The 27,852-nt window shown below is 49.6% G+C and overlaps 1 protein-coding gene across 5 annotated transcripts in view; it reads right to left on the reverse strand.

The window, feature by feature from the left end:
- MYH11 (myosin heavy chain 11) overlaps positions 1–27,852 on the reverse strand; it is a 126,399-nt gene that overhangs the window by 14,650 nt on the left and 83,897 nt on the right. For all 5 annotated transcript variants that reach the window (XM_061208073.1, XM_061208072.1, XM_061208076.1 and 2 more), the window contains 21 exons: positions 27,214–27,309; positions 25,037–25,155; positions 23,505–23,657; positions 22,405–22,578; positions 21,251–21,424; positions 19,762–19,876; positions 17,098–17,291; positions 15,600–15,721; positions 15,407–15,476; positions 15,082–15,242; positions 13,591–13,699; positions 11,718–11,849; positions 11,420–11,626; positions 10,337–10,474; positions 9,123–9,246; positions 8,245–8,416; positions 6,554–6,766; positions 5,238–5,382; positions 2,065–2,271; positions 444–548; positions 203–355 (listed from right to left, as the gene is read on the reverse strand). In XM_061208073.1, coding sequence (XP_061064056.1) covers positions 203–355; positions 444–548; positions 2,065–2,271; positions 5,238–5,382; positions 6,554–6,766; positions 8,245–8,416; positions 9,123–9,246; positions 10,337–10,474; positions 11,420–11,626; positions 11,718–11,849; positions 13,591–13,699; positions 15,082–15,242; positions 15,407–15,476; positions 15,600–15,721; positions 17,098–17,291; positions 19,762–19,876; positions 21,251–21,424; positions 22,405–22,578; positions 23,505–23,657; positions 25,037–25,155; positions 27,214–27,309 — 3,083 coding nt within the window. The remainder of the gene's footprint in view (positions 1–202; positions 356–443; positions 549–2,064; positions 2,272–5,237; positions 5,383–6,553; positions 6,767–8,244; positions 8,417–9,122; positions 9,247–10,336; positions 10,475–11,419; positions 11,627–11,717; positions 11,850–13,590; positions 13,700–15,081; positions 15,243–15,406; positions 15,477–15,599; positions 15,722–17,097; positions 17,292–19,761; positions 19,877–21,250; positions 21,425–22,404; positions 22,579–23,504; positions 23,658–25,036; positions 25,156–27,213; positions 27,310–27,852) is intronic.

Raw genomic sequence — 27,852 nt, forward strand, 5'->3', positions numbered from 1 at the left:
GTGGGGTGAGAGGAGGGTGGTGAGGGATTCCCATCCCTGCGCCCCTGAGAAGCAAAGACCACCGTCTCACTGAAGAAACTCAACAGCAGGGGGAGCCGGCGAGCCAAGCAAAATGGCGCCACCATTCTACCACAGTCACATCGGAGCCACTGATCTACCCTTAAGGGCTCAGGCCCAGAAAAGCAAGGACATGCAGGGGCACCTGGATGTTCAGAGTGGAGATGTGGCGCTCCAGGTTCTGCTTGGCCTCCATCTCCTCGTCCAGCTGGTCCTGTAGGCTGTTCCTCTCATCCTCCAGCTGGCGCAGCTTGGTGGACACGTTGAGCTTCTGCCGGGTTTCTTCTTGAAGCAGCTCCTATGGAAAGGACACATGGAAGTCTAGGGGCCCACCCCCAGGAAGGTCGTACCCCAGGTGCCTCTGGCTGATGTGGCACGATACCCACCTGGGTGTCCTGGAGCTGGGACCCAAGGGATGCCACGTCCTTGGCCAGTTTGATAGCCTTCCCCTCTGCCTCGTTGAGCATCCCCGTGACACTCTCAACTTCATTCTGAGGGTGCCGAGAGACCGGTTAGTCGGAACTTCTAGAATAGGATCCTCATGAAGTAAGAGGAGCCCCTTGTACTCAGTGATAGGCCTTGGGGCATCCACTGCGAAATACCCATGAGCTAGTCACTCCATGGTCACTCCATGGCCCCCCAGGGAAGCACATAGCGTACAAGTTGCAATCTCTGGCTGTAGACTCTGGTTCTAGGACCCTGTTAGAGCCCTGTTAGACTGTAGTTAGACTGTGCTGACTGGGCCCTGATCCCTCTAAATGGATCCTGGATCCTTGCCAAGGTTGGCAAAGATGAAGCAGCAGGTCTGAGGCTCCAGGCACTGAACAGTGGTCTGGACTCACTCACTCCCTAAAGTGGGGGAAGAGACTGCAGGTGGCACTTCCACTTCCAAGGGTCCTGTCCCTCCCACCCCTCTTCTTCACCCCCTGCTCTTTGCCCTTTCACTGACCCTTATGGCAAAACCAAAGACGCAGACACTAAAGGTAAAAAGCCTTCTACCTTTTCTCTGCCTTTTACTCCAGGAGCTGGTATCTCTGAGCAAGTCCTTTCGGAGATACCTGCCCACCACCTGTCCTCTTCCCATTTACAGTAAGGACATAAATGATCTTGACTCCACTCCTTCAGGACATTGCTTGTATTAGGATAGCAAAACCCCTGTGCCCAACTGCATGTGGAAAAATTCATACTTAACGCTGCCCTGCACCCTCATCCCAGGCTCTAGGCGCATTAAATCTTTATCAGAAGTGGAGCTGTATCCCATGAATGGCAAGTCAGGCCAAATGTCTATTCAAAGCTAATTAAGACCAAAGAAAACCAGACCATGTCATTCTTCAGCTTAAAACCCATCAGTGGTTTCCCATCACTCAGAGTAAAGACCAGCATACATATAATAGGGCCTTGAAGGCCCTGTGTCCTCTGGCCACAACCTACCTCTCCAATCCCATTTTGTGCCACATTTCCCCTTCCATTCGGCATCTAGCTCTACTGGCCTTACGTGATCTCTTCTAATTTCCCACTTCCCGCCGGGCCTTTACACATGCTGCTCCCTCTGCCTATAAGTAGATAGACTTCTTATCTGTCGGACTATACATCTTTCTTAGGGAAGCCTTTCCTGACCCCTCCTCCTGCAGCCCAGGCACCCATAGTATTTACACTTATTGCATTATGTGCCTCTGCTTTCCAGCATCATTTTACACTCATTTATGTGGTGATTAATGTCTTTCCCCCCACTAGGCTGGAGTTCTCCTGGGGCAGGGACAGTGTCTGTCTGCTTCCTTGCTCTTGTATCTCAGGATTAAACATGGTGCCTGGCATACAGCAGGCACTCAATAAATACTCGCTGAATGAGTGGAAGAGAGTTTTGAAAGACTAAATTGAATAGGGCGACCATCTCATCTCCCCAAGGCATGTAACTAGAGGAAACGGACTTGCTTTGCCACAAGAGAGGCTCTGTTAGCCGGAAGAGCCTCACCCCTCAGGGGTCGGGCCCAGCGAAGCCCGCCTCACCTGCAGTTTGTGGACCTTGTCGTTGAGCTCGGCCCGGGCCCGTTCCCCGTCGCTGCACTTGGACTGCAGCTCCTGCAGCTGCACCTCCAGCTTCTTCTTCCTGTGCTCCACCTCCTGCTTGGCTTGGCTCAGGACACGCAGCTCTCCCGCCAGGTCTGCATTCTCCTTCTCCAGCGCCTGCTTGCTCTTGTCGAGGTTGGCCTTGGCCTGGCCAGAGAGGCAGCAGGGAGGGAAGCTGTTACTGCCGTGGCTGGGCGAGCACTGAAGATAGGGACCTATGCTGTCGGGGGATCTTTCCTTTCCCCTCCCTCAGTGAGTCCGGGGACCTGTGCCCCCCCGCCTCAGGGGAGGGACACGGCACAGTGAAGAACACACAGTCACCAGTCAGACTTTTTGGATTCCGTTTTCCTAAAGCTCAGAGGTTGCAAACTGGCATCCCCTGGGCTGCATCAACCCTGCCATCCTGTCCTGTTTAATCCATGCAGTACCTTTTAACATTTTAATTAAGAAATACCACATAAAAATCTGGATTCCCAGCTTCTCTTTTTTAAAAATAAAATGTTCTATTTCATGGCTAGGTGGTGGTTACACTAATGAATACATTTGTCAAAATTATTGAACTATACATTTAAAATTGGTGAATTTTGCTGCGTATACCTCTGTAAGTCTGACTTTCAAAAAAACAAACTAAAGATCTGGAAACGGAGGTCTTGCCTTCCTCCAAGGTGACAATCAGCTGGATCTGCATGGCAGCCAGCCCTGTAAATAGGGCAGTCACACTCCACTTGGCCCCAGTCCCCACCATTCCCTATTGTCCATCAGATTTATCATTGAATGTACACTGCCATTTCTGTGAAAGTTTAGAGAAAGTTATTTTATCTAACTAGCTCATGTAGGTGCATGAGTTTCTCCAAGAAAAAAAGCATTTTGGGAAAAAGCAGAAGAAGGGAGGGGCCTTCTCCCAGGGCTGTAGGGAGGAGGAAAGAAGCAGGAGAGAAGTGTGGGTCCCAAGAGCAGAGGAAGCAACAGTGGGCTCACCCTCAGCCCCCAGGAAGGTGCAGTGCAGTATCCAGGCAGCCTCAGAAGCCATTCCTCTGCCCCGGGTGTGACTAAGAGCTGCTGGGACCTCAGACAGGGACAAAGTGCCTCTTAGGGTAACAGTGCAGATTGATGAGCAAGGACCCTGGGGGACCTCACGGGATCTGGGCTCCCCAAAAACCTTTTTCCCAGAATGGTGGCAACACTATACACATGTAAGGGGAGCCAAGATAGGAATGATGTTACAGGTTTTTCCCAACAATCTGAGAAGTTGCTAGAGGTAAAATAGTCCTCTTTTTCAACGCTCCTGCAATGGTGGACAGGCATTCCCAGCCTCTTCTTTCTTATACAGGTCAGACGTGGATGCTATCTGCTGGTGGCGTGAACAACTGAGTCTTTCCAAAGAGGCCAGGCTGTGAATCCGGGGTGTGGCTTCCAGCCCCTGCTCACCTCTGACGGCCACCTGGCTCGGCGCTGGTCAGTTACCTTTCCAGGCCCCACTCTGCCAAACACAGAGTAAGAGGGACACATACACCTTACTACTGTCTGGAGGACTTACTATTTCAGAAGGTGGGAAGAGCCCATTTGGGTTCAGATTCTATCACAATAAAAAATAACTTCTGAACATAAAAAAGGGAAGACAATTAAAAGGGGAAATACATGTTGTAGATTAAAATTAGCAAGGTCTTATTTATCCAACACATATAAAGAACGGACAGAACGCTGAAGATTCATATTCAGACCCCATGTGACAAGGGGACATGAACAGGCATCCTTTTCTCCATTTGGAGCGTGAGGGGTGTTCAGTCTGGCACAGCACATTTCAGCGTGGGGCCTGGAGATCTGCATTTTAGCAAAGGTCACGGGTGAAATTAAATGAGTTAGTGTCCGTAAAACGTTGGAACAGTGGCATGTAATCAGTGCCGTATGAGGGATTGCTGGCGTTATTTAAATGTATGGGAAAATTCTGAGATTCTGATAGAACCGGTGGTGAACCAGCTCATAGAAGAACATTTACTTTGATTGGCGATAGAAACAAATGCAAACTCCAACAATTTTTAGGTAACGCAACAGCCATTTAATCTAGAAAGTGCAGGGCGGAAGCCGTAGCGCTGAGGATGGTATAATTTAGACTCTTAGGGAAGCAACCTGGCAGGATGTCATAAGCTAAAAAAATTCCCTCCTGGGAATGAAACACAAGGAAATTCTCCAAAGGGAGAGAAAGTTCCCAATAGGAAGCATTCAGAGTTGAGCTATTTAACTGTCTCAAGTCCCATATACCCCAAGTAGCCAACCACGGGAGAAAGAAAGATTAGATCTAGCCATTCTCAAACTACACCAGGGGACTTCTCTGGTGGCGCAGTGGTTAAGAATCCACCTGCCAATGCAGGGGACACGGGTTCGAGCCCTGGTCTGGGAAGATCCCACATGCCATGGAGCAACTAAGCCCATGTGCACCACAACTATTGAGCCTGCGCTCTAGAGCCCATGAGCCTAGAGCCCATGCTCTGCAACAAGAGAAGCCACCGCAATGAGAAGCCCGCGCACCGCAACGAAGAGTAGCCCCCGCTCGCCGCAACTAGAGAAAGCCCGCGCAGCAACAAAGACCCAACACAGCCAAAATAAATAAAATAATTAAAAAAAAAAAAAAAAAACTACACCAGGGAGAGCTGTCTTGCTACTCAAATCAAATAATGATAGTCGTCTTCTGATCTGCAGAGAAATGAAGATGGCTAGAAGGTTCTCAGTGTTGTTACCTTCCCAGAAGTTTTGCTAAACTTGGCTTATCCATTAGGGCAGTGTATAGTAGACCCTACCCTGGAGAGGCTAAGAAGTGGGTCCAGAGCCAGACTGCTTGGACTCCCGCTGACTAGCTGTGTGACCTCTAGGTGCTCTGGACCTCAGCTCCTTCATGTGTAAAATGAGCTTCATTGTACCTATCCCAGTGGGTGGCTGTAAAGATTAATCAGCATAAGATACAGTAAGCACTTAATAAATGCTGGCTGCCATCACTCGCATTCGAATCGTTGTAGCTTGTTATTGGTCTCAGTATGGACACTGACATGTAGTTATTTGAAGCTGTTGACATATCGTTCTTGATATTTTGTTGTCACAAAAAAAGCATCGCAACTCACCCTCTTGAACTGCTCCAGCTGCTCCGTGAGCTCCTCCACGGCCTGTGTGTGCTTCTGCCTCATCTCCTGCACCTGGGCCTCGTGGGACCGAGTCTCCTCGTCCAGGGCCTTCTTCAGCATCGTCACCTCCTGCTCCCTCTTGGCCCTGGACAGGAAGAACACAGTGGCTGGCAGTGGAGGAGACAGCGGTTCACCTCAGACAGTACTGTGCAGAAGAACGAGCGCTCTCCCGGGACCTGGAGCTAAGGTCTTCATCATCACCCCTCCCTAGCAGTGTGACCTTGGGTGAGTCACCTAACCTCTCTGGACCTGGAATTTCCTCAAAACGAGGAGCATGCTACCTGCCCAGAATCTCCCAGGGCTGGCAAACAAATACACAAAATACAGCACATGATATTGTTGAAAGAATGCAAAGTGAATTGCAAACTGTTCCGTAAATATTAACATTAGCTCTTATTTACTGAGCATGCACAATATGCCAGGCCCTGACCTAAGTTCTGGGTATATATCATTGCATATAATATTCAGAGTGACCCTAAGAGGCAAGAATATTATCATTTCTATTTTATAGATGAGGAAACTAAAGCTAAGAAAGAGTAAGCAGCTTGCCCAAGCTGTTGAAACCATTGTGTGATAGGGCGAGAATTTGAACCCAAACAGTCTGACTCTGTGCCCATGCTCTGAGCCATTGCACTGGGCCAGTGGGAATGGAGAAGAACATTGTGCTGGCTTTTAGGCCCAGGTAAGTGATGTAGCACAAAACCCAAAATGTGGGAAATAAATCTCCATGTTAGCGCTTGATACAGGGTGCACTCAAAGCACATTTGTGTATCTGTTGAATGAATAAGCGACCTAGTTTCACTAAAGTCAGGCAGTGACTTTCATTATCTGGCAGGTGACCCGTTCTTATGGTGGGTTTTGTTTCTGTGTTTGTTTTTTGGTTGTTGTTGGCTGTTAGCCTGCAGTGACTCTTTAATCAGAGACCAATCTAATAAATATTATTTTGAAAATTTAACACAAAACTTATACACACACAGGAAAAGACAGGAATGAAATCCCCCAAAATGTTAACTGTGGTGGGACTGGGGGTGATGCTTTTGGTATCTACTTTCCTACAGTTTTCAAATCATTCTCTAATTGAGTATATCCTCTGACTGTGATGCAAAATAAGATTAAAAATAAGCATGCTTATATTAGTTAAAGCAAAATACAATCAGGACGATAAACGTAGGGCCTGAGGAACCCCAAGACCCAGGATCTGCTCGGGTTTGCCCCTCTCCACCAGCCGTCGCATCAGCGGGGCGGGGGCCCCTCACCTGAGCTCCTGTTGGGTGGCCGTGCTGTCCAGCGTGTCCTCCAGCTCCGTCTTCAGCGCCTCCAGCTCCTCCCCAAGGTCCCGCTTCTGCTTCTCAGCCTTGTTCCTCGCGGCCCGTTCTGAGTCCAGGTCTTCCTGGAGGTCTGAGATGTGACCCTCCAGCTCCCGGATCTTCTTCAGGGCGTTGTTCTTCTGAGCGATTTCATCATCAAGCCTGCCGGGGACGGATCCCCAGATTTAAGACCCTGGGGTCCTGAGCCCCCTGCTATCCATCCCACAATGTGGCCAAAAATGGCTTTATGGAACCAGCCATTTGGGTTCCATACATATCAAAACATGTTTCGCTCATGTCCCGAGACACAGCAGACCACTTCTTGCCATGCTAGACGGTTTGGAGGCTTATGCAGAAACGTGGTTTCCAAGGGCTGATGTAAAAAAACAGGTCATGCTGCACATGTGCGTGTGTGCATGCATGTGTGTGTGTGTGAGAGAGAGAGAGAGGCAGAGATGGAGACAGAGAGACATAGACAATACAAAGCGCTGTCCCAGACTAGCAAGGTGCCTTGTCTACATTAGGAGCCTAATAGATGCTTTCTGAATGTTAGACAATTATTCCTCCCTGGCAACTACTGTTTATTCTTTCTTCCATCTTGCTCAGCGTCTGAGTTCTGCTACATGCAAAGCTCTTGGCCAGGCACTGCTTGGGGGTGGGGCAGGGGGGATGTTAAACCGGGGGAGGCAGTGACTGTGGGTCAGTGTGGGACATGGGGAGCCTTGTCTGAATGGCACGGAAGGGAGCTCCCTCCTGACCACTGTGGAGCTGCCTCTGGTTTTGCCCACGATGGATGGAAAGGGACCCTCAGGAGGGAAGGCACGAGGTGGCCCATCACCCTAGCACTGTCACATGGCACAAATGGGCTGAGAGAGAGCTGGCCAGGGGATCAATCAGAAAATGGATCCCAGCCTGTCTCTCAAAAGCTGGGTGACTGTCACATGTCCCTTCACCTCCCCTGGCTCAGCTTCCTCCTCAGTGAATGGAGGTAACAGCCGCATACCTGGCCAAGTGTCTGCAAAGATACTGCTTGAGCAGGACTTAGCATACGGCAAGCAGGCTAATACCCATTAGTTGTTGCTGCTGTAATACCCCCAGGGGGAAGCCATTAGAGTGAACCCAGCTCAGAGCTGGGAGAAGGGGGCCCAGAGGAAAGGGTGTGGGACACACCTCACGGGACGGGCAGACTCTGAGGACTGCTGCACGCTGTGCGTGGGACAAGAAGGGGGGTAAAAGCTAGGGAGGAGACACATTCGCAAAAAGAAGGACCTCAGAAGGAGGGGGCGGGGGACAGGAGGGTCCTCCCAGCCTCAGACACGTGGTGTTTGTGGTGCCAACAGAACAGACTCCGTGCACAACCAGAAATCCAGAACTGGGGTGTAGACGACAAAGGCTGGGCACCCAAGAGGCAGACACAGTGGGAGAAGAGAGGATGAGTTTGGAGGGAAGAGAAGAAAGTCCAAGGCAAAGTTCTGAAGGTGCCAGCAAGACTGGGAGGCACCTGGGAGGCCTGGCCTGGGCCACCTAGCATGAGATGGAGGCCTGCCTGGAGGAGGAGGAGGAAGACCGAGGCCCCCGCAGATTGGCAGTGGCCCTCAGGGCACCAGCACACACTGGACATGCCCCGCCAGCCTCGCTACCTGCCCAGGGCCGCCTGCAGCTCCTCCTCCTTCTTGGCCAGCTGCACCTTGAGCTCAGCGATCTGCGCCTGCAGGTCGGCTATCTGCTCGTGGAAGTCGCTGGCCTCGCCCTCCAGCTTCCTCTTCAGCTTCTCCAGCTCCTGCCGGCTCTTCTCCTCCTTCTTCAGCCGCACTGCAACAAAGCCAGGGCCCCTCAGGAGGTGGACACTACCAGAGAGACCCCCCGGAGGACGAGCCTTTCTGCTCAGGCATTTCACATGGAGGAAACTCACACTCACACATCCCCCCACTGGCAACTGTCCCACTGGCACCACTGTCTTGTGGAAGGAAAGTCAGTCCTGGTGACAAGCACCTTCTGGAATTAACGTGGGTGTTCACTAAGGGGGAGCAGGCAGCTGGATAGGGTTGTCCCTTTCCTGCAATAATCCTCCATTCTCAAATTTCCTGTCTGATATTCCTACTTTTAAAATGTCCACTCAAAACATCACTGGGGGACTTCCCTGGTGGCACAGTGGTTAAGAATCCGCCTGCCAATGCAGGGGATGCGGGTTCGAGCCCTGGTCCAGGAAGATCCCACATGCCGCTGAGCAACTAAGCCCATGCGCCACAACTACTGAGCCTGCGCTCTAGAGCCCGCAAGCCACAACTACTGAAGCCCACATGCCACAACTACTGAAGCCCGCGCACCTAGAGCCCGTGCTCCACAACAAGAGAAGCCACCGCAATGAGAAGCCCGCGCACCACAACGAAGAGTAGCCTCCGCTCGCCGCAACTAGAGAAAGCCCGGGCGCAGCAACAAAGACCCAATGCAGCCATAAATAAATAAATATATAATTTTTAAAAAAACCCCAAAAAACATCACTGGGTAGCCGTTTTACCTTCCAGTTCTGAAATCATAGATTCGTGCTTATTTTTCAGCTTGGTAAGATTCTTGGCTTTTTCTTCCTCTTCTGCAAGATTTGTTGTTAAGTCACTAATCCTCTCTTCAAGGAGTTTTCGCTCCTTTGGGGGGAAAGAAAAAGAAATATCGTTCGTTTTTTCCTTTTCTCCAGGGTCTACATTTCACTGTTAGTAATTTCCAGATAAACAGTTGAAAGGAAAGCCCACATTATAACCAAATGCAACCTAGAGTTTTCAATGGGGAAAGAGAAGTTCCTTAACAATAATAATTTCCAAAGATTGACTACTCCTCATCTCAGGCCCCTCCACCCCTCAACTTCATGTCCCAGCCAGGGGGCTCCTCTTTCCTTTCCTACCACAGGCCAGCTCCTCCCAGCCTCAGGGCTCTTGCACAGACGGGCCCATCTGCCTGGGATGTGCCTCTACCTCCTCTCCTTCTAACTGCTTCTCACTCTTCAGGTTTCCACTTAAATGTCACTTCCTCCAGGAAGCCTCCCCTGAATCCCACCCCCCATCCCCTAGTGCTCTGGTCTTATAAGATGGTGAACACCTCCTTCAGGGCCCTGATCACAATGGCAATTAACGTTTGCGTGTATGATTATCTACTTGCTGCCTCACTAGGATACAAGCCCTACGAGGACAGGGTCCTCCTCCACTGTGCGTGCCCTGCACCTGACACGGACTGGCTCGCAGTCGGTGCCCAGCTCAAAGGACTAAAGGTAGTCCGCCTCAGTGGCGCTGCTTAGTGGTTACTGACTAGGGTGACCTAGTCATCCTGGTTTGCACTGGGACGTTTCTGGCTTAGGGGCTGAAAGTCCCACATCCCAGAAACCCTTCAGTCCCAGGACAGCTGGTTCCCCTATTACTAACTGCAAATGGACGGTGAGAATGTGAGAGGGGCCCCTGAATCCCAGGCACATTGCCCGCCCACCCTTGTACAACTTGGGGGTTCCATCGGTCGTGGTGTTTCTGAGACTTGCTCCGTGGCAGCCCTGGTGCTGGTGGGACCACCGGGGACCCCATCCATGGCACACCTGCATCCAGACGGCAGTCACAAGGCCGCCACGTCAATGCTGGAGGTCACTACTTGCTCAGCCTTCAATACTTTGTATCTGGCTAAAAAGGGAAGGTATCTGGAGTCCTCAGCCCTCATGAGCCTGTCATTTTAACAAAGATGCTCAACCCCACTCACTTTTGACAGTTTATTGTTCTGATCATCCATGACCAGAATATCATCCTCCAGTTTCTTGATCTTGGCCTCAGCCGTGACCTTCTCAAGTTGTAGCTTCTGCCTGGCAGCTTCCTCTTCCTCCAGCTGTTCTTCCAGGTCCTTTGTGGGGGAAGGAAAAGAATCACAGCCTTGCTTAACAAAGTCACTCTCCCGGAGCTCTGGGGACTCATGGATACAGAGGCTTAGCCTGATGGCCCCCTGCAGTGCTCTGCCATCTCCTTTCATCACAAAGAAAAGGTTTGGGTAAGCCACTTTTCTTTGTGGAGCCTCAGTCTCCTCATCTGTAAAATGGGGATAGTAGATACCATGGTGGTTTAAAAATATGTCCATAAATTCTTTGATACTCTTCCCTTCAAGAGGTGGAGCCTAATTCTCCTCCCCTTGAGTGTCAGCTGGACTTAGTGACTTGCTTCTAACAGATAATATCAAGAGGAAGTGATGGAGCGTATAAGTCAGAGATTAGGCTATAAAAGGCTTTGCAGCTTCCTCCCTGTTCTCTCTTCATTCACGCCATCTGGGGAAAGCCAGCCGCCACGTTGTGAGGGGTTCAAGCAGCCCTATGGAGAAGCCCACATAGTGAGGAACGGAGGCCTCCTGCCTACAGTCGTGTGAGTGAGCCACGTGCAAGTGAGACCTCCAGCCCCAGTCCAGCCTTCAGATGCTGCAGCCCCGGCTGACATCCTGACTGCAACCTTGTGTGAGGCTCTAAGCCACTCTCAGAGTCATGACTGTGTGAGATAAATGTCTGTTATTTCCAAGCTGCTAAGTTTTGGGGTGTTTTGGTTCTGCAACAATAGCTTACTGATACAATTACCCCTCACACAGGGTTGCTATTAGGAGGAAAGGTGTTTGCACACGAAAGGCAGGGCAGTAGAACTGAGCGGGCTTCCAAGGAGACCTATGTGGGCAGATGGCGGTTTCTCTCCGAGCCTTAGTCTCTTTCTCTGTCCAAAGGGGACATACAACATCAGATGCCCCTCACAGGCCTGCCGTGAGGGTCGAGGGGTTTCGTACCCACCGAGGGCTGCCCCTGCAGTGCCTTACCAGCATCTGCTGGGCCATCTTCTTCCGTTCTGCCTGCAGCTGCTGGCCCCGGTCTTCCTCCTCCTCCAGGCGGGCCTCCATCTCATGCAGGATCTCCTCCAGCTCCTGCTTCTTGGCTGCCAGCCGGACCCGCATCTCCTCAGCCTCGGCGTACAGCTCCGTCTCTGCCTGCAGCTGCTCCTGCAGCAAGTTCTTCTCCTCGGTCAGCTGCGTGCAGAGGGTGGGGAGACGGCCCGTGAGCCCCGCAGGAGCAGGCGTCCTGCGTGCCGCAGCCCCAGCCGGGCTCCCGGCCCGGTACCTGCGAGTGTTTCTGCTCCAGCTCCCTGAGCTCGCCTTCCGCCTTCTGCTGCCGCTCCTTGGTCTTCTGCAGCTCATCCTCCTTGGCCTGCATCTCCTCCTCCTGCCTCGTCACCTGCAGCAGGGGCTTCACCTGCACACAGAGGGTCAGCCCGTCACTTGCTTTCGTGGCACAAGGGAAACACTCTCGTAATAAATCAATCAGTGGTTCTCAGCAAGGGACAGTTTTACCCCACTCGCAGATCCTAACGGGATATTTGGCAATTTCTGGGGACAGTTTTAGCTGTCACAACTGGGGTGGGGAACGCTACTGGCATCTAGTGGGTATAGGCCAGGGATGCTGCCCAACATTCTAGAATGCTCAGGACAGCCCCCCCGACACAGAATTATCCATCCCAAAATATCAGCAGTGCCGAGATTGAAAAATCCTAAATTAGAGCAATGGGAAAAGGTGCAAAGTGAAAGGAGACAGTCTCCCCTCCCCCCCTTTAGTCCCATCCTGAGAGAGAACTGCTGCCGACAAACTGATATGTTTCCCTCCAAAGAGAAGAGGAAAGAAAAATCCCCTACATCCTACCTCCCATTCTCAGCATTGTCCTACACATTAAAAAAATATACCTGAGATCACGCTGCCCAGTGTTACATGCTGCTTTTTTTTTTTTGGCTGTGCTGCACGGCTTGTGGGATCTTAGTTCACCCACCAAGGATTGAACCCAGGCGCCTGGCAGTGAAAGCGTGGAGTCCTAACCACTAGGCCGCCAGGGAATTCCCTACTTGCTGCTTTTATTTTACTAAAAACTACAAGATAATTATCACCCCATGCTGTCCCATCAGCTTTACAACTTGATTTTTAGATAACCATCATTTCTAATGGTTGAAAAATATCCCATTGATGGATGAGCTGCTGTGAGTCAGTCTGCCAGGGCTGGGCATTGAAACTTTGCTCTTGTAGATAAATGCCCTTCATTCCTGATTTTCTTTATTTCAGATGGTTTTCTGAGAAGAGTTTTCTAGAAGTTGGGTCAGTGGGGATGAACATTTCCAAAAGCAGCTTCCCCTCGCTGCTCTTCACCAAGCTGACTCCTAACTCCTGTGTTCAAGCCCTGCCTGGCACTAGGGGAGCCCCTGTCAGACACACTGCGGCTTCCTTCCTGCGCTGACCCCAGTCTGCCATGGGCATTGGTTCCTGTGCTGACCCCATCTGCTTCCCCACTCGACTAGAATATTCATGAGGCCAGGGCATCCCTAGCACCTTGCACGTGTTTGGTGCACAGTAGTTCCTCAATGCATACTTGCTCAGTGAAAAAGGTTTGTGCCCGTTTACACACTCAAGGGCACCTAAGAGAAAGCCATGTCTGTCCCTACAGAGCAAGTCTTTGCACGATTGGCTCATGACAGCCAGCGATGCTGCAAGACCAAGTTGTACCCAGAGAAACAAATAATGGATACACACAACAAGCTGGATGGAGGGATCTCCAGAGAATGATGCTTCGTGACAAAAGCCCATCTCAAAAGGTGACATACTGAAGGACCCCGTTTATATAACATCCTTGAGATGACAAAATTATAGAAATGGAGAACAGATTCGTGCTTGCTGGGGCTATGGAGGGAAGTGGGTAGGGCTCTAAAGGGGCAATAGGTGGGATCCTCACGGTGATGGAAATGCTCTGCATCTGGGTTAAGGTCATGGCTGTAACCCACGTGACAAAGAGGGGGCCTTTCTCAGGCCCGGAGAATCGCCAAAGGGCAAGGTTTGGTTTCGAGCCCTCAGTTGCACACCTGCTGCCAATCACCTCCAGTCCCACATGGACAGCGTCCAAGTGAAGACCCAGGACTGGGAGGGGGTGGGGGGGGCGGAAGAAGGAGGCACTCACTTTGGTGAAGAGCCGCCACCACTGCCAGTTCCGCAGCTTGAGGTAGGCGGCGCAGTTCCTCTGAATCACCTTCATGGCCGTCAGCTGCTGCTGCCTCTTGGCAAAAGCCCTGGGGAGAGGGAAGGGGAGCTGTGAGAAGACCTGCTTGGCTCAACACACACCTCACTGTGTTGTCATGGCATCCCGCCCCGCAGCATCCCGAAAGCAGGACGCTTCTGTTTGGCTTGTGATTCAGTGACTTGTTCAAGGATGTCCCCCATTCTCTCCAACCCAGATTCTCCAGGAAGCTCTGAGCATCAGCAAAAGTATACCATCAGGAGGCCAGAGCCTTTCTCAGTGGACAAGGAAGACCCAAGGCTCACAAAATGCCCTGGATTCAGATCTTTGGTCCTGACAACACCTAGGAAATTGATCTATGCTACACCATTCCTAAGGGGTGTCCTACACCCTCAGCTGTGCCACATCTTCCCCAAAGCTGAGTGTCTGACAAACCTATCCTTTCCTCAGATAATTTAAAATCCCAGACCTGACACAGAACCAGCACTCTTCCTACTTAAGGGCTACTGGGTCTGAGAAACCACAGAACAGTGAGCACCATCCTCTCGCCTCTGCACGGCTGCCATTGTGGCTGCCATCTTGGACGTGGGTGAATTTGAAGAATAAAATTGCCCCAGTTAGTCTGGAGGTGGGAGGGGTGGCAACAAAGAATTTAGTTATGAAAGTTAACAGTTTAGGTCTGTCCCCGGACCAAGAGCTCCCCAGATCTGGCCTTGACCATCCTGGGTCTACTTGACAATGAATCAGCTTGACACAGTCAGGGCTCTGCAGATGAGTGCATGGTCCATACCTCCTGAAGACATATGCCCTGGACAAGAGCTACTCTGCCAGCCCCTGTGTCCTGTTTGGGGTGTGAGTTTCATGGAGGAACAGCAGCCCTCACCCAGCCCCCAGGATTCCCAAAACAGAGCGGGCATCAGGCCTTCTAAGACTTTGCCTTATGAGTCCCACTTGGACATAGGGGTATAGACACAAATACTCTTTCCTCAGACACTTTATCATATTCTCACACTTCTGAAATGATAACCAGCCACTGTTCTCAACCCTTTTCATGCAGTATTTCATTGACCCCCTCATTAAAAGAAGTTTATGAGGCAGGAATGATTATGCTCATTTTCCTGAGGCTCAGAGAGGTAGAGTAACCTTCCCAAGGTTCTTCAGCAAATAAGTAGGGGAGCCAGGATGAGAACCCATGTCTAACTCTTCAGAGCCCATGGTCTTAACCCCTTCCTGCCCTGCCCTTATAACTAGTGCATATATTTAAAGTGGTAGCATTTCTCCCCCCCAAGAAAAGGCTGCCATTCAATCAATGATGCATCTTAGAGCAGATGGCCTCTTAGAATCAGAAAATCAGAACATGAGGCCAGAAAGCCTCCTGAAATTTTGTATTTCTGGTCTGTGTTTGCAGGGAGGCGATAGCGCGTGGGTCTTTACTTTCTGGCCAGGTAGCCGCGACACATCGCCTGGAAAGCCATGATGACGTCGGTGATCTTTAAGTCCCGCTCCTCTTCTAGGTGGGCGAGGACGCCAGTTCGGAAGAAGATTTTGCTCTGCCCAATCCTGTACAAGTTGGGGTCGAGTTCTAGGGCTTTGATCTGCAGAAGGAAGGAGGATGAGAGTTCCCGTTCTCGGCTATGCCTCTTGGCCAGGGGTTAAGTGTGTTTAAGGAGGGTCCCACCCGGAGCAGCTGCGGGAAGTGCCACCAGAGGCCGGGAGGTCTGCAGTTGGATTTCTGGGGCGGGGCTGGGGCTGGGCTCACCATCAGAATGCAGGCCTGCTTCCCGTCCATGAAGCCTTTGGGAATGGCGTTTGCGGCCAGGATCTCATAGCTTGAGACACAGGGCAGGAGTCACCAACCGAGTGCACCTCTGTCATCCGTCTGTCCCTCCACCCAGCCTGTTCACCCCCGTCCCACCCGCCGCCCCACCCATGCCCGGCCCCGGTGGGCTCACCGTTGGCGGAACTCCTGGAAGACGATCCTGTTGGGGAATCCCTGGCGGCAGATTCGGATGCCTTCCAAGACCCCGTTGCACCGCAGCTGCTCCAGCACAAGAAAGGCGTCCAGCTTTCCGGACTGCGAAGATACAAATGGCAGTGAGCCGCCGGGGCCTCGGGGAGCAGCAAGCCCCAAATCTCAGGCCTGGTGACCCACCTCACCAGGCCATGGGGGATCACGGGGCACCAGGTGAGAGCTCAGCTGAGGGTCCTGGTGGCATCTCTCGTACTTGGTGGCACTCGCATCACCTGGGGCTTCCTCCTCGTCACTTCTCCCTCCCTCACTTCCTGTCCATCACCAGTTCTATGGCTCCTACCTCCCAAATATCTCCCCATCTACACACTTCTCTCCACTACCATTGTCACTGCCATCTACTCACCCCCATCTTCTCCTGTTCCAATGATCACAACAGCCTCATATTATCTTCCCACCCCGTCCTGACTCTCTTATCCCCTTATTTGGTTTCTAAAATGTGAATCTGATCATGACATACCCCTGCTTTTAAAAGCCCCCGATGGCATCCTACAGAAGGAAGGCCAAGCTCTGGTCCACCCACAGGAACTCCACAATCTAGCCCCACCCACAGTTCCAGCCTCAGCTCTTCCCAATCCCTGCCTCACACCATCACACGTCAACACAAAATGACCCACCTAGCGTTTCCTTGCCCAGACCCTTCACTTCTCACCTCCACACTTTTGCTTATTCTGGTCCCTCTGCCTAGGATGCCCTTCCCACGCTGCTCTCAGCATCACCAACTTCCCATTCTCTAAGAAGCTTTCTCTGAGCCCTGAGTCTCAAGTGGGAGCCCCGGCTCTTTGGTGTTCTCATAATTTACCAGGTAACATCATGGGTATCAGCTGTCTACCTCTCCCACAACCTCAGCAATACTGACATCTTGGGCTGGATAATTCTCTGCGGTGGGGGACTGCCCTGCACACTGGAGGATGTTTAGCAGCATCCCTGGCTTCTATGCACTGGGTGCCAGTAACTGCCCCCTCCCCGTTAAAAATGTCTCCGGACATGGCCAAATCTCCCCTGCAGGGGAGGGAGGGCAAACAATTGCCCCCAGCTAAAGCACCCCTGTCCTAGATTATAAGAAACCTGCAGGCAAGGACAATAATTTATCCAGCACCGTATCCCCAGCTCCTGGCACAAGTGGAGCTCAGTAATTATCAGCTGGAATAATGGACGAATGAGTGATCTGATACCCTGTGCAGCCACTCCAGGGCTCAAAGTCCCCGGGAGCATTCTCCTTTCCTCCCTTGCCTTCTTTTGCCTCCAGGCTGGGAAATGAGCGCCTCCCACCCACGTCAGATGGAGCCCTCGGGGTGGTGGGGTGGTGGTCAGGCTTTCCTCCAGCGCTTGTACCCTGGTCTGCCTTCCCTTTCCCCGCAGACCCTGATGATGTCCCGGGGGGACTTTCTGACCCCCCAAGAGCCGGGTGGTGGCCTCACCCTCTTCTCATGGTTGGGGATGATGCAGCGCACGAAGTTGGGGGTGGTGTTCCGCAGCGTGGTCATCAGCTTCACCAGCTGCTCCTTGTACAGCTGCCCCACGGTGCGGAACATGCCCTTCTTGGTCTTGGAGGCGCTGGGCAGCGAGCTCTCTGTCATCTTGGCCATCTGGTCCAGGCCCACGATGCGGTCCACTGTGGGCACATGAAGGGTGATGTCGGCCCACCCAGGGAACCTGAACCTCCACAGCAGGCCAGGGGACCAGCCTGGAGGGTTGACAACGCAGGTCCCCTGCTCCCTTGTGGGCACCATTCCCCATTCTTTCCTCTGCCAGCCAACACCTTCCCTCTAGAGGCAGGTAAATGGAGGCACAGGGGGCTTTGCTTTCCAAGTACTATATTATCTATTTCTGAGACCCTGAGAGCTCCTGAGTGACAGAAAGAACAAATTCTCTCTGACATTGTCAGAGACAGAGACATGGGAGTAAATCCTGCTTTTGCCACTGCCTTGGCCTAGCATCATTTTGTGCCTCAGTTTCTCCTTCTATGAAATGGAGTTGATGACAGCATCTACCTCCTAGGGCAGGAATAAGCGAATAAGGCATGCGAAGCGCTTACTTCCCTGCCTGCCTTCAATCCTTCATCCACCAACAAGTATTTATTGAGAGCCTACTGTGTGTCAGGCCCTGGGCATACAGACGTGAACAAAACACAGACCCTGTGTCCCCCCGACCCCAGCTCATATTCTATGGATGTTCTAATGGAAGGAGAAGACAGTGATCACACATGTAGGTATATAATATTTTGGGTGGTGAAGGTGTGCTTAGAAAGATAAAGTACGGTTAAGGTAGGTTGGGAGTGATGGGGGTGATCTCTTAGCGTGATGGGGGTGTCTCTCTGATAAACTGATATTTTTGAGTAGAGACCAGAAAGAAGTAGTCAGGTAGATATCAAGAGAAGGAATATTCTGGGTAGAAGGCATAGCAAACACTCCAACATAGGAATCTGGCACTTTGATAAGTGCTCAACAAAGCAACAAAGAGTGGGTGGTGGTATTATTATTATTATTACTATTATCACCACCAAGACTCTTTTTCTTTCAGAATGGAATGAGAGACTCCTACTGGCCCAGCGGGTGCTGCACATACGAAGCCCAATCCTGGCATTGCTATAAATTTCCCTCAAAGCACAGCTTTTGCTGTATCCCACAAATTTTAATAAGTAGCGTTTTCATTTTCATTTGGTTCAACATATTTTAAAATTTCCCTTGAGAAAATTAACACACGACAACACACTTCTAAATAACACATGGGTCAAAGAAATTTGTTCTTTGACCCATTGTGTTATTTAGAAATGGGTTGTTTAACTTCCACATATTTTCAGATTTTTCAGTTACCTTTCTGTTATTTCTAGTTTTAATTCCACTGTGGTCTAAGAGCAGACATTGTATGATTTCTATTCTTTTCAATTTGTTAAGGTGTGTTTTAGGGTCCAGAGTGTGGTCCATCTTGGTGAATGGTCCACATGAGCTTGAGAAGAACATGTGTTCTGCTGTTGGACAACACAGACTACAGGTATAGTCAATTGTATCCAGTTGGTTGATGGTGTTGTGGAGTTAAACCCCACTGGCATTAGACCCCGCCATTTCTGCTCCTTGCACTCAATTATGCTCCATGTAATAATGTCTTTGTTTGTCTGCCTCTCCCACAAGACTGTGGCTCCTTGAAGGAAGGACTTGCTGAGTTCATCATGAGTCCTAGGTGTGAGGTATGACCCAGGTTGAGATGCTGTTACCCCATCCCAGGGCCTTGGCACCCAGTAAATGTTGGCAGAACTGAACCCCATGCCTAAAGCAAGGGCAGCCAGTCCTGTAGGCCCTAGGCCCACAGGCTTTGTGTCAAGAGTGAAATCTGCTATGGGCACCGAGGTCCAGGAACAAAAGCAGTAAAGCCCACCACCCCTAATAGTCATTGCAGCAGCCGACATGTACTAAGTCCCTACTATGGGCCAGCAGGTGCTAAGTACTTCACCTGGATTATCTATTCTCTAATTCTTAAAGGGAACTGAAGTGTGGTCCCCAAACCAGCAGCATCAGCACCACCCAGGAACTTGTTAGAAATACAAATTCTCGGGCCCCATCCCAGTGAGGAGGCCCAGCGATCATCTGAGTTTTAACAAGCCTTCCAGGAGATCCTGATCCATGGTCAAGCTTGGCCCCACTGATCTAATTGCACCCTCACAATAATCTTAGGGGAGGTAGGGGATTATTATTATTTTTCTGGTTTTACCAATGAGGAGAGTGAAGCTTAAGGAAGTCAAGTGACTTGTCCAAGGTCACACAGCTGGTACATGGCAGAGACTAGAATTCAGTTAAGTCTTTCTGACTCCAGAAGGGGGGCCTCTGACCCAACATGCCTTCTAGGATATTTCCTCCATCAGTGCCTGAGCCCTGACTCAGGACCTTCTCCCTGGGGTCCAGGCGTGGGGTTGAGGGGCTCAGGAATTTGTTGAATGTGTCAATCAGACATCATTAGCACCTGCCAACACTGCCCTCTCCCCCACCGCACACAGGCCCGCCCCTCCTGGGAGCAGGTGTGGGAATCAGGGGCAGCTGGAAGGGGCTGGAGGGAGTTCAGTCCTCCTGCTCCAGCCGGCAGGGCCTTACCGTCCTTCCACAGGTCGGCCACAAACTTGTCCGAGGAGGCATTGAGGAGGGAAGTCACATTGTCGTTCAGCGGGTCCATATTCTTGGTCAGCCAGGCGTTCGCATTGTAGTCCACCTGCCAAGGACCACCCCACCGGTCAGGTGCTCCTGCTTCAGTTATGAACTAAGGGCAGGGCTCCAGTCCTCCTGCTTCCCTCCCGGATCTTCCGAGGTCAGAGAGGAAACATTAGTGGTTGCCATGATGGGAATCCACAAACCTCAATGAAGAGACCAATAGGTCAGAACTTTAAAGGGCTCTGCGCACAGTAGGGCATCAGCCATGGTAGCCTTTGCTAGGAAGGCCTCGTCTCTATCCTTGCCTTCTCCTAGTAAGCCTCCTCTGGCAGCCTCCCTTTTCCAGAGCCCAGCACGATGCCTGTGATTTCCGAAAGGTGTGGAGCTTCACTGGTGGTGAATACCCTCCCCTCACACCCAAAGTTCCCCTCTCATCCAGCGAAGGCTTGACAACAATCTGGTTTTTAAATTAAATTTGGGGACCTCTTTTTAATTTTATTATTTTGACTATGAAATGGAAGGAACTGATAAAATAGCTCTGGTGGGCTATTACAGGATGTGGGTTGTTAACGGTGATGGCCAGGCCTGATCTTAACTGTGTGCCAATAAAACTTTATTTACAAAAATAGGCTGTGGGCTGGGTTTGGCACCTGGGCTGTAGTTCGCCAATCCCTGGTTTAGGGCATTGCTTGTTCCCATGATGCAGTGAAGATACTGGGGAGTCAATAAAATACTCTTTAAGTTTCTGCAAGTCAGACTGAGCTATGTCTTTTCTACATTATCCAGGACCCTCAGGAGCCATAGTGGAAGGTCCTGTACATTAAGAGCTATGACATGATGATGACAATGATGACGGAGGCGGAGGAGGAGGAAGAAGGAAGAAGAAGACAGCCATCGCAGATTTCCCTGGGTGGCACAGGCTGGCAATGGCAAACCCAAGGCCATGATAAAGGAGATTCCTGTTGGACTCAAAAGTGGGTTTATTGGTCACCCCATTCCAGTTGGCCCTTCCTTTTTGGTTTAACTTGTAGCAGGAAGGATTTAGAGTCTATACAAGAAAGAATTGCCTGGCCACCAAGGTTGGAGTATATTAGAGAGGCTAATATAATAGCTGTATACAATAGCCTCTCTAATATATTATATTATATATCTCATATATGTATATAATATACAACATATATATCAGCCTCTCTACTATATTATATATTCTATATCTCTAATATACATGTATTATATATACCTTAGCCTTTCTATTATATGTTATATCTCTATATCTGTCCCTCACTGATGCTTAGACAAATAATGTATAAGACTTGGTTGGGATTTGATTTATACCAGATGTCTTTAGGTTCTGCCATTTGCAAGTTGCTCCTACTCTGAGCATCCTGCCTGGGTCCCCTGGGACAGAGAGACCCCTGGGACATTCAGCTGGTACCTTCCCGGCATAGTGGATGATAGAGAATTCAGTTTTGTCCTTGAGTTGCTTGGGCTTCTGAAACTTGGGGTGGCTGCCCTGCTCCGAGCACAACTTCTCCACAAAGGACTTGTCTGTGGCTTTGGGGAACCAGCACTCCTCGTCCAGCAGAGCCAGCACACCTGGAGGGTTGTTCTGTGGAAGACAAGCAGGGCAGACCATAGCAAGGGTGCCCAAGCCTCAGGCTTGCCAGGAAGAGCTGGTCACCCAAACTCATGCATAGGCTCCATTACTGTATCTACCTACATATAAAGGTGGATTTATGCCCCCCACCCCCGCTCCCCCAATCTATCCTCAAAGAATTATGTGCCCAATGGACCAGCACTAGGGATGGAAGGGCCAGCCCCAACAGAACATGTTTGCTGCTGCCCCCTCGTAGGCAGTACACACACAACATCACAAAGATTTCTAGCAAAGGAATGCATTCCTTTACATATAAATTCACCTAAGGGTTCCTTTGAGTAAAGTGCTTCTCTGTGGCTGAGACACTTTAAACTAAGGTGTCAGGAGCACCGCCAAATCCACACATGCCATTTGCTCTGCTGGAATGGTCTTCACTTTTTGGACTCAGATCAGAGACGCCTTTCCTGACTATTCTGTCCAAAGCAGGCATTCCTAAACCACTCTCCACATTGGCCTTATCAGGGGTTTTAGTTGCTTCTTTTGTTTGGTTTCATTATCTGCTCTTCCAGGAGGGCAGGGACTGCATCCATCTCATTCATTGTTACATCCCCAGCCCCTAAAGGGAGGGCGCAGCACATAGTAGGTGCTCAGTAAATGGTCATTCAATAATTATTTCTTGTGTACCTACTATGTGCATGGTTCTAGGAGTTTGGGATGGGTCAGTGAAAAAACCCAAGATTCTTGCCTTTGGGAATGAACGACTGGGAGAGATGGGAAGGGGAGGGATGGGCGTGGTGGGGAGGGGAGGAGAGAGGAGGAATAAAAAAAGAAATACCTTTGATATGAAAATGTGGGTTAAGGGACAATGTGACTTAGTTCACAAAGATTCAGTTTACAGACTTTCAGGACTCAGTGATGGGGGAAGCCGTGCCCCATGGAGAGAGTGCAGGGTCCGTGTACTGGCTGCGTGCGAGCGTGATGTGGGGCCTTACCGGCCGCTCAATGAGCTCGATGCATGGCTGCAGGTCCAGCCCGAAGTCGATGAAGTTCCATTCGATGCCCTCGCGCTGGTACTCCTCCTGCTCCAGGACGAACATGGTGTGGTTGAAGAGCTGCTGCAGCTTCTCGTTGGTGTAGTTGATGCACAGCTGCTCGAACGAGTTCACCTGAGCACATGACACCAGGGGAGGCCCCGTGAGCATCACGGTACAAGTCAGAGGACTTGGGGCCCCGGAGAAGCTCCGTGCTGGAGAAAGCCCCACGCCAGACATACTTTCCATAAGGCTGCTGTGCCATTTCAGCACCCAGAGAGGTCTCAGGCCCCAGTGAAGGCTGCCCAGGGTTCATGAGGGCTGGCAAAAGTTACTTATTCTCATGTCACATGGTTTTAAGGACACACGTGGTTTTAAGGATCTTATCTCCATCTGCCCAATGATTTATGGATAGAATAACCGTGTAAGGTATTTCATCACCCCGTTTTGCAGATGTGGAAACTGAGGCTCAGAGAGGGAGTAATTCCATAGTAGGTATGTTTTGGAATATCTGTCAATCTCAACATCTTCCCTTTCACTGAGAACTTCCCTCCAACCCATGGGAGTGGGATCCAGGAGCCATGTTACATTCCATGAAGTACTGAAAGACCCGAAAAACAGTGCTTGGCTCTGAGGTGACATGTGGCCCAACTCAGGTAGGAGTCATTGAGACTCAATTCCAAGATTTTGGGTGGAACTGTTGGAAAGAATTGGAACTGGTTGGAACTGAGAGGCAGTCGGAGCAGTGGCAGCCATCTTGCCACCATGAGGGGAGAGCCTGCTTGAGAATAGAGCCAAGGTGGAGGACGGCGGAGAGGGGGAGATGGCAGGAGTTCAGGTCCTGCCTGTTGGATCCAGCTGTACCTCTGGCCTCAGTTTCAGAAACCAATACATTCCCCATTGGATTTCTGTCTCTTACACCCTCAAGGATTTAACCTTAACTAGACAGTCTCCCACCCTATAGTAGCCACCTGCCTTTCTCCAAAATAGTGATTTCTCCAAGTGGAAACTAATTTCCAGAGAACCGAGACTATGTCTGTCGTGAGCCTGCCAAGCTGTACCTCAAAGATCTCAAATCCGGCGATGTCCAGGATCCCCAGGAACGAAGCCCCTTGCCGGTGAGTCTTGTCCAGGGCTTTGTTCACGCGGGTGAGTATCCAGCGGAAAAGGCGCTCATAAGTGGCCTTGGCCAGAGCCTCTACTGCAAAGTCTGCCTGCAGGGGGGCGAGAGGACATGGTTACTCCCAATGGGCTGTGTTTTCACATGAGCCTGGCTGGTGGCCCTGGATTTTTATTTTCCCTCTGCCTATAATCAGTCCTTAAAAAATAAACAAAGAAAAGGAAACTATACCATCTCTACAACCAGCAATGAGGGATGGAGTGGTCAGACCTAGGAATGGCAATGTGAATAATAATCACTTCCTGTCAGAGGGACCTGCAACAAAGTGGAGCCTGCACCATCCCAGTGATCATTTAGAGGCGGTCAGTCCTGCCTCCAGAAAGGGTATACAGTCATTTCCGAAAATTAGTTCAGACCTCGTACCTTCAATTAAGAGCTCAAGATGAGGTCAGGAGTGAGGAACTCTGCTGTTCTTATGCAGTCAGTGTTGTACCTTCAAAACCTGACATAGGACTTTGATTATTCTAGTATTGGATAGATGAGGGATACAAAGATGGATGGGTGGATGGATGGATGTGAAACCAAGTCACGCTAAAACCGAGTTCCTCTGCCGAGTTTATGATTAATCTCTCTATCCAAAATTTTATTCCCTTTCTTGTACTGTACCTGTTCCACTCAGGATTGGAGCAGGGATGGGGGCCAAAACTGAGCAGGACCCTGCGGGGCCTTGACAGGTACAAAAGCCCCTTCATATCCCCTGTTTCTTGTTTGTAGAAAAAGGGCTCCTAAGCCTTCCCTGATTCCCAAAGAGCAGATTCAAGGAGTTACTAATTAGGGAAGTGAGGGAATGCAGAAACAAAGGAAAAGCAGTCAAGAAACAATAGTGCAGGGATAAAACAGAGTCCTAGTTCCTCCTCAAGGGATACACATAACAATGTGAATCTGATACAGTCTTTGAGTTGTTCTGCAGGAACTAAGACCCCCACCCAGGTGGAGGATGGTGACTACATACACAAGTGCATAGACCCCAGACTGGTTGGAAGCAGACGGTCGATGATGAAGATTCCTGGAACATCACCCTGTTACCTCACCACCAACCAGTCTGAAGAAAGTCACGCCCCCTGCAACCCTGACCCCAAATGTTGCCTTTAAAAGCCCTTCCCTGACAGCCACCAGGGAGTTCAGGTCTTCTGAGCATGAGCCGCCCATTCTCCTCACTGGGCACCTGCAATAAACCCTGTACTTTCCTTCACCACAACTCAGTGTCAGCAAATTGGCTTTGCTGTGTGGCTGGTGAGTGGACCCAAGTTTGGTTAGGTAACAGATGCATGGATGGATGGACAGATAGATGGATGGATGGGTGGATGGATGGATGGATGGATGGCTAGAGGGGTGGATGGATGGGTGGATGGATGGAAGATTCTGCAGGAATAAATGACAAGTGCAGGAATAAATGGCAAATGCATCATTTACCTGTTCTTTTGTCTGAGCTTTCTGTACCACATCCCGCCCGACTTTGATACGTGGGGTCAGGATGGATCTGGTGAAATCTGTCACATTAATTCCCATGAGGTGGCAAACTTTCTGAGCAGCTGGATGGAGAAAAGAAGCATATTAAGTGTATCACAAAAGTGCAGGCTTGGAAAAGAAGGCACATAACATGGGATATTTGTGATCTGTGAATACATTGGTTTTTCCTTGGTGAGATGGAGCATGATAGTGAACATAGCATGAAAGAGTCCTAAAAACTGCTGTCATTAGTGACCTCACCCCCAGTGTTTGGCTAAAAGAGGCAATGATGGGACTGGGATGGAAGTGGGCCCCAATTGGGGTCTTAGGGTCAGAACTAGGTTCAAATCCTTGCTCCTTTCCCACTTCCTAGTCATGTGATTTTGGAAAAGCTACTTAGCTTCCCAGACTCTTGCTTACAAAAGGGGTCAGCTATTTGGTACCTTGTTGGGTTGTCAATGGGATTAAATGAGGTAGGTATGAACCTGACATATAGTTAAAATTCAATAAGCATTTGTTCCACCATTCCAAGATATATGTTGCAGCGTATGTAGTGGAAAAAATATTGGAAACAACTTAAATGTCTATTCATAAGGGAGCAAACAAATATATCACAGTATTTTTATAAGATGGAATACCAAATAGCAGTTAAAGCAATGACCTGGCTTTTTCTTTCTCTCTAGACCAGTGGTTCTCAGCTGGGGATGATTTTGCTCCCATGGGACATTGGCAATGTCTGGAGACATTTTTGGTTGTCACACTAGGGGATGCTACTGTTAGGAAACCCTGATCTAGACAGCTGTGAGTACAGAGTAAAAAAAAAAAAAAATTGCAGAATGATGCCTACAGAGTGATATCATTCATGTAAATTAAAAACACACTCACAAAGCAACACTGTATACTGTTTAGATACATGTGTGTGAAATTATAAACATAAGACCAGAAGGGTATGTGGTTCAGTACAATTGTGGTTGCCAGGAGGTTCAGGGACTCAGTTGGGAGAATAAGAGATGTCAGTCTTCTCTATACCGCGTTTTGCTTCATTCTAAAGACAAAGATGTATTTGAAAATATTCACAAATGTCAATTCTGAATGGTGAACATGTGGGTTCTTGCTATATTCATGTAGTTCTGCATAAAAACTTGTTCTCCAAAAAAAAAAAAAAAAAAAAAATCCATTAGCTGCTTCCTTAACGTGAAGACTAGTGATACACGATAGTTTGGATGTATGAGGTGGACGATAAATAGTGTAGTTTTAGAATTTTTTACCATCTCTTTTCAAGGGTGCTCTTTTGGTTTCTCTTTCCCTGAGGGTCTCTCCTCAGAGCGAGGATTCCTTTAACCTGCTATATCTGGGAGTGTAATACATAAGAAACAACTGGCAGCCAAACTGGGAGCTTGGAAAAGCACCCCAATATACAGCCTGAGACGGCGATGTTGAGGCCACAGGTGAGCAAGTTGGGAACCTAAGTCATCCTTTTGCATCAGCCGCCAACAAGCATGGTGGTAGCCAGGCCATCTCTTCAAAACACGAAACACTGCTTATTTGCAGGTAGGGCTGTCAAGATTTAGGAAAAATATAGAGGACGCCCAGTGAAACTTGAATTTCAGATAAACAATGAACATTTTTTAGTATAATTATGTCCCCAATATTGCCTAGAACGTACTTACTATCAAAAGTGCTTATCTGAAATTCAAATTTCACTGGGCATCCTTTATTTTATCGGACAATCCCATCTGCAGGGAAACGTGAGGTCTGTCTCCCCAGCAAGACCGTATATGCCATAAGAAATGGGGTGGTTCCTTCTCATTTCCTGCTGTATCCCAGTGCCCGGCATATAGCAGGTGCTCAAAAAGATTTGTTTAATAAAACAAATGAGTGTGGGGTTTTTAGAAGAGGCACTCCCTAAGGATCCTGTCTGATCCAAACCTTAGTTTTTCCCCCCACTCTCTGACTCAAGAACTTTTCGCGTAGGATCTTAAGCAGTGAAAAGTTTGAAAAAAGAGAGAATTAAGTGATAATAATCTAGTCTAGTTCTTGTTAATGCCCCAGATAACCTCATCCAGAAAAATAACCAAAGACAATGTGACCTTCCCTCCCATCACCAAAGTCATCAGTTATTATGAAAAAGCAGCAAGCACCTGTGTTATCCGGCATGGATGCCTGGTCTGTGTTTCTTTCCTTCTTGAAGACAATATTCCCAAGTTGCAGGACAGATGACACCACCTTCAATATGGCTGAAGTGAGGAGAGAAGAACAGATAAGACACAAGTGCAAATACCAAGGTTTGGAGTCTAAAGGTCATTGAGGACCCAGAGCCAGCCTACACCTTTCCCCTAAAAAGACTCAGTTCTGAGCTTTTAGGAGAAAGCCAAAGCACCCCAATTCCCTGCTAAGAGGGGAGAAAACCTGCCTGGGAGGAGCAGAATATTTCTGGATGGTTGCTAAAAACCTTGCGCTACAGTGGAATACTATGCAGCAGGGGATGGCCATCTATAGCCAGTGGACCAAATCCGGCCCAATGCCTGCCATTGTAAATAAAGTTTTATTGGAACCCAGACACACTCATTCACTTACATATTGTCTATAGTGGTTTGCATGCTTAATGGCAGAGCTCAACAGTTGCCATGGAGATCGTATGGCCCACCAAGGCTAAAATATTTACTCTCTGGCCCTTTACAGAAAATGTTTGTCAACCCCTTCTATACAGCAAGGAGACTGAATGATTTATGACTACAAACAACAAAATTGCTGTATATCTCACAAATACTAATGCTGAA

Source organism: Eubalaena glacialis, chromosome 13 (genome assembly GCF_028564815.1).
Source record: "Eubalaena glacialis isolate mEubGla1 chromosome 13, mEubGla1.1.hap2.+ XY, whole genome shotgun sequence".
NCBI lineage: Eukaryota > Metazoa > Chordata > Mammalia > Artiodactyla > Balaenidae > Eubalaena > Eubalaena glacialis.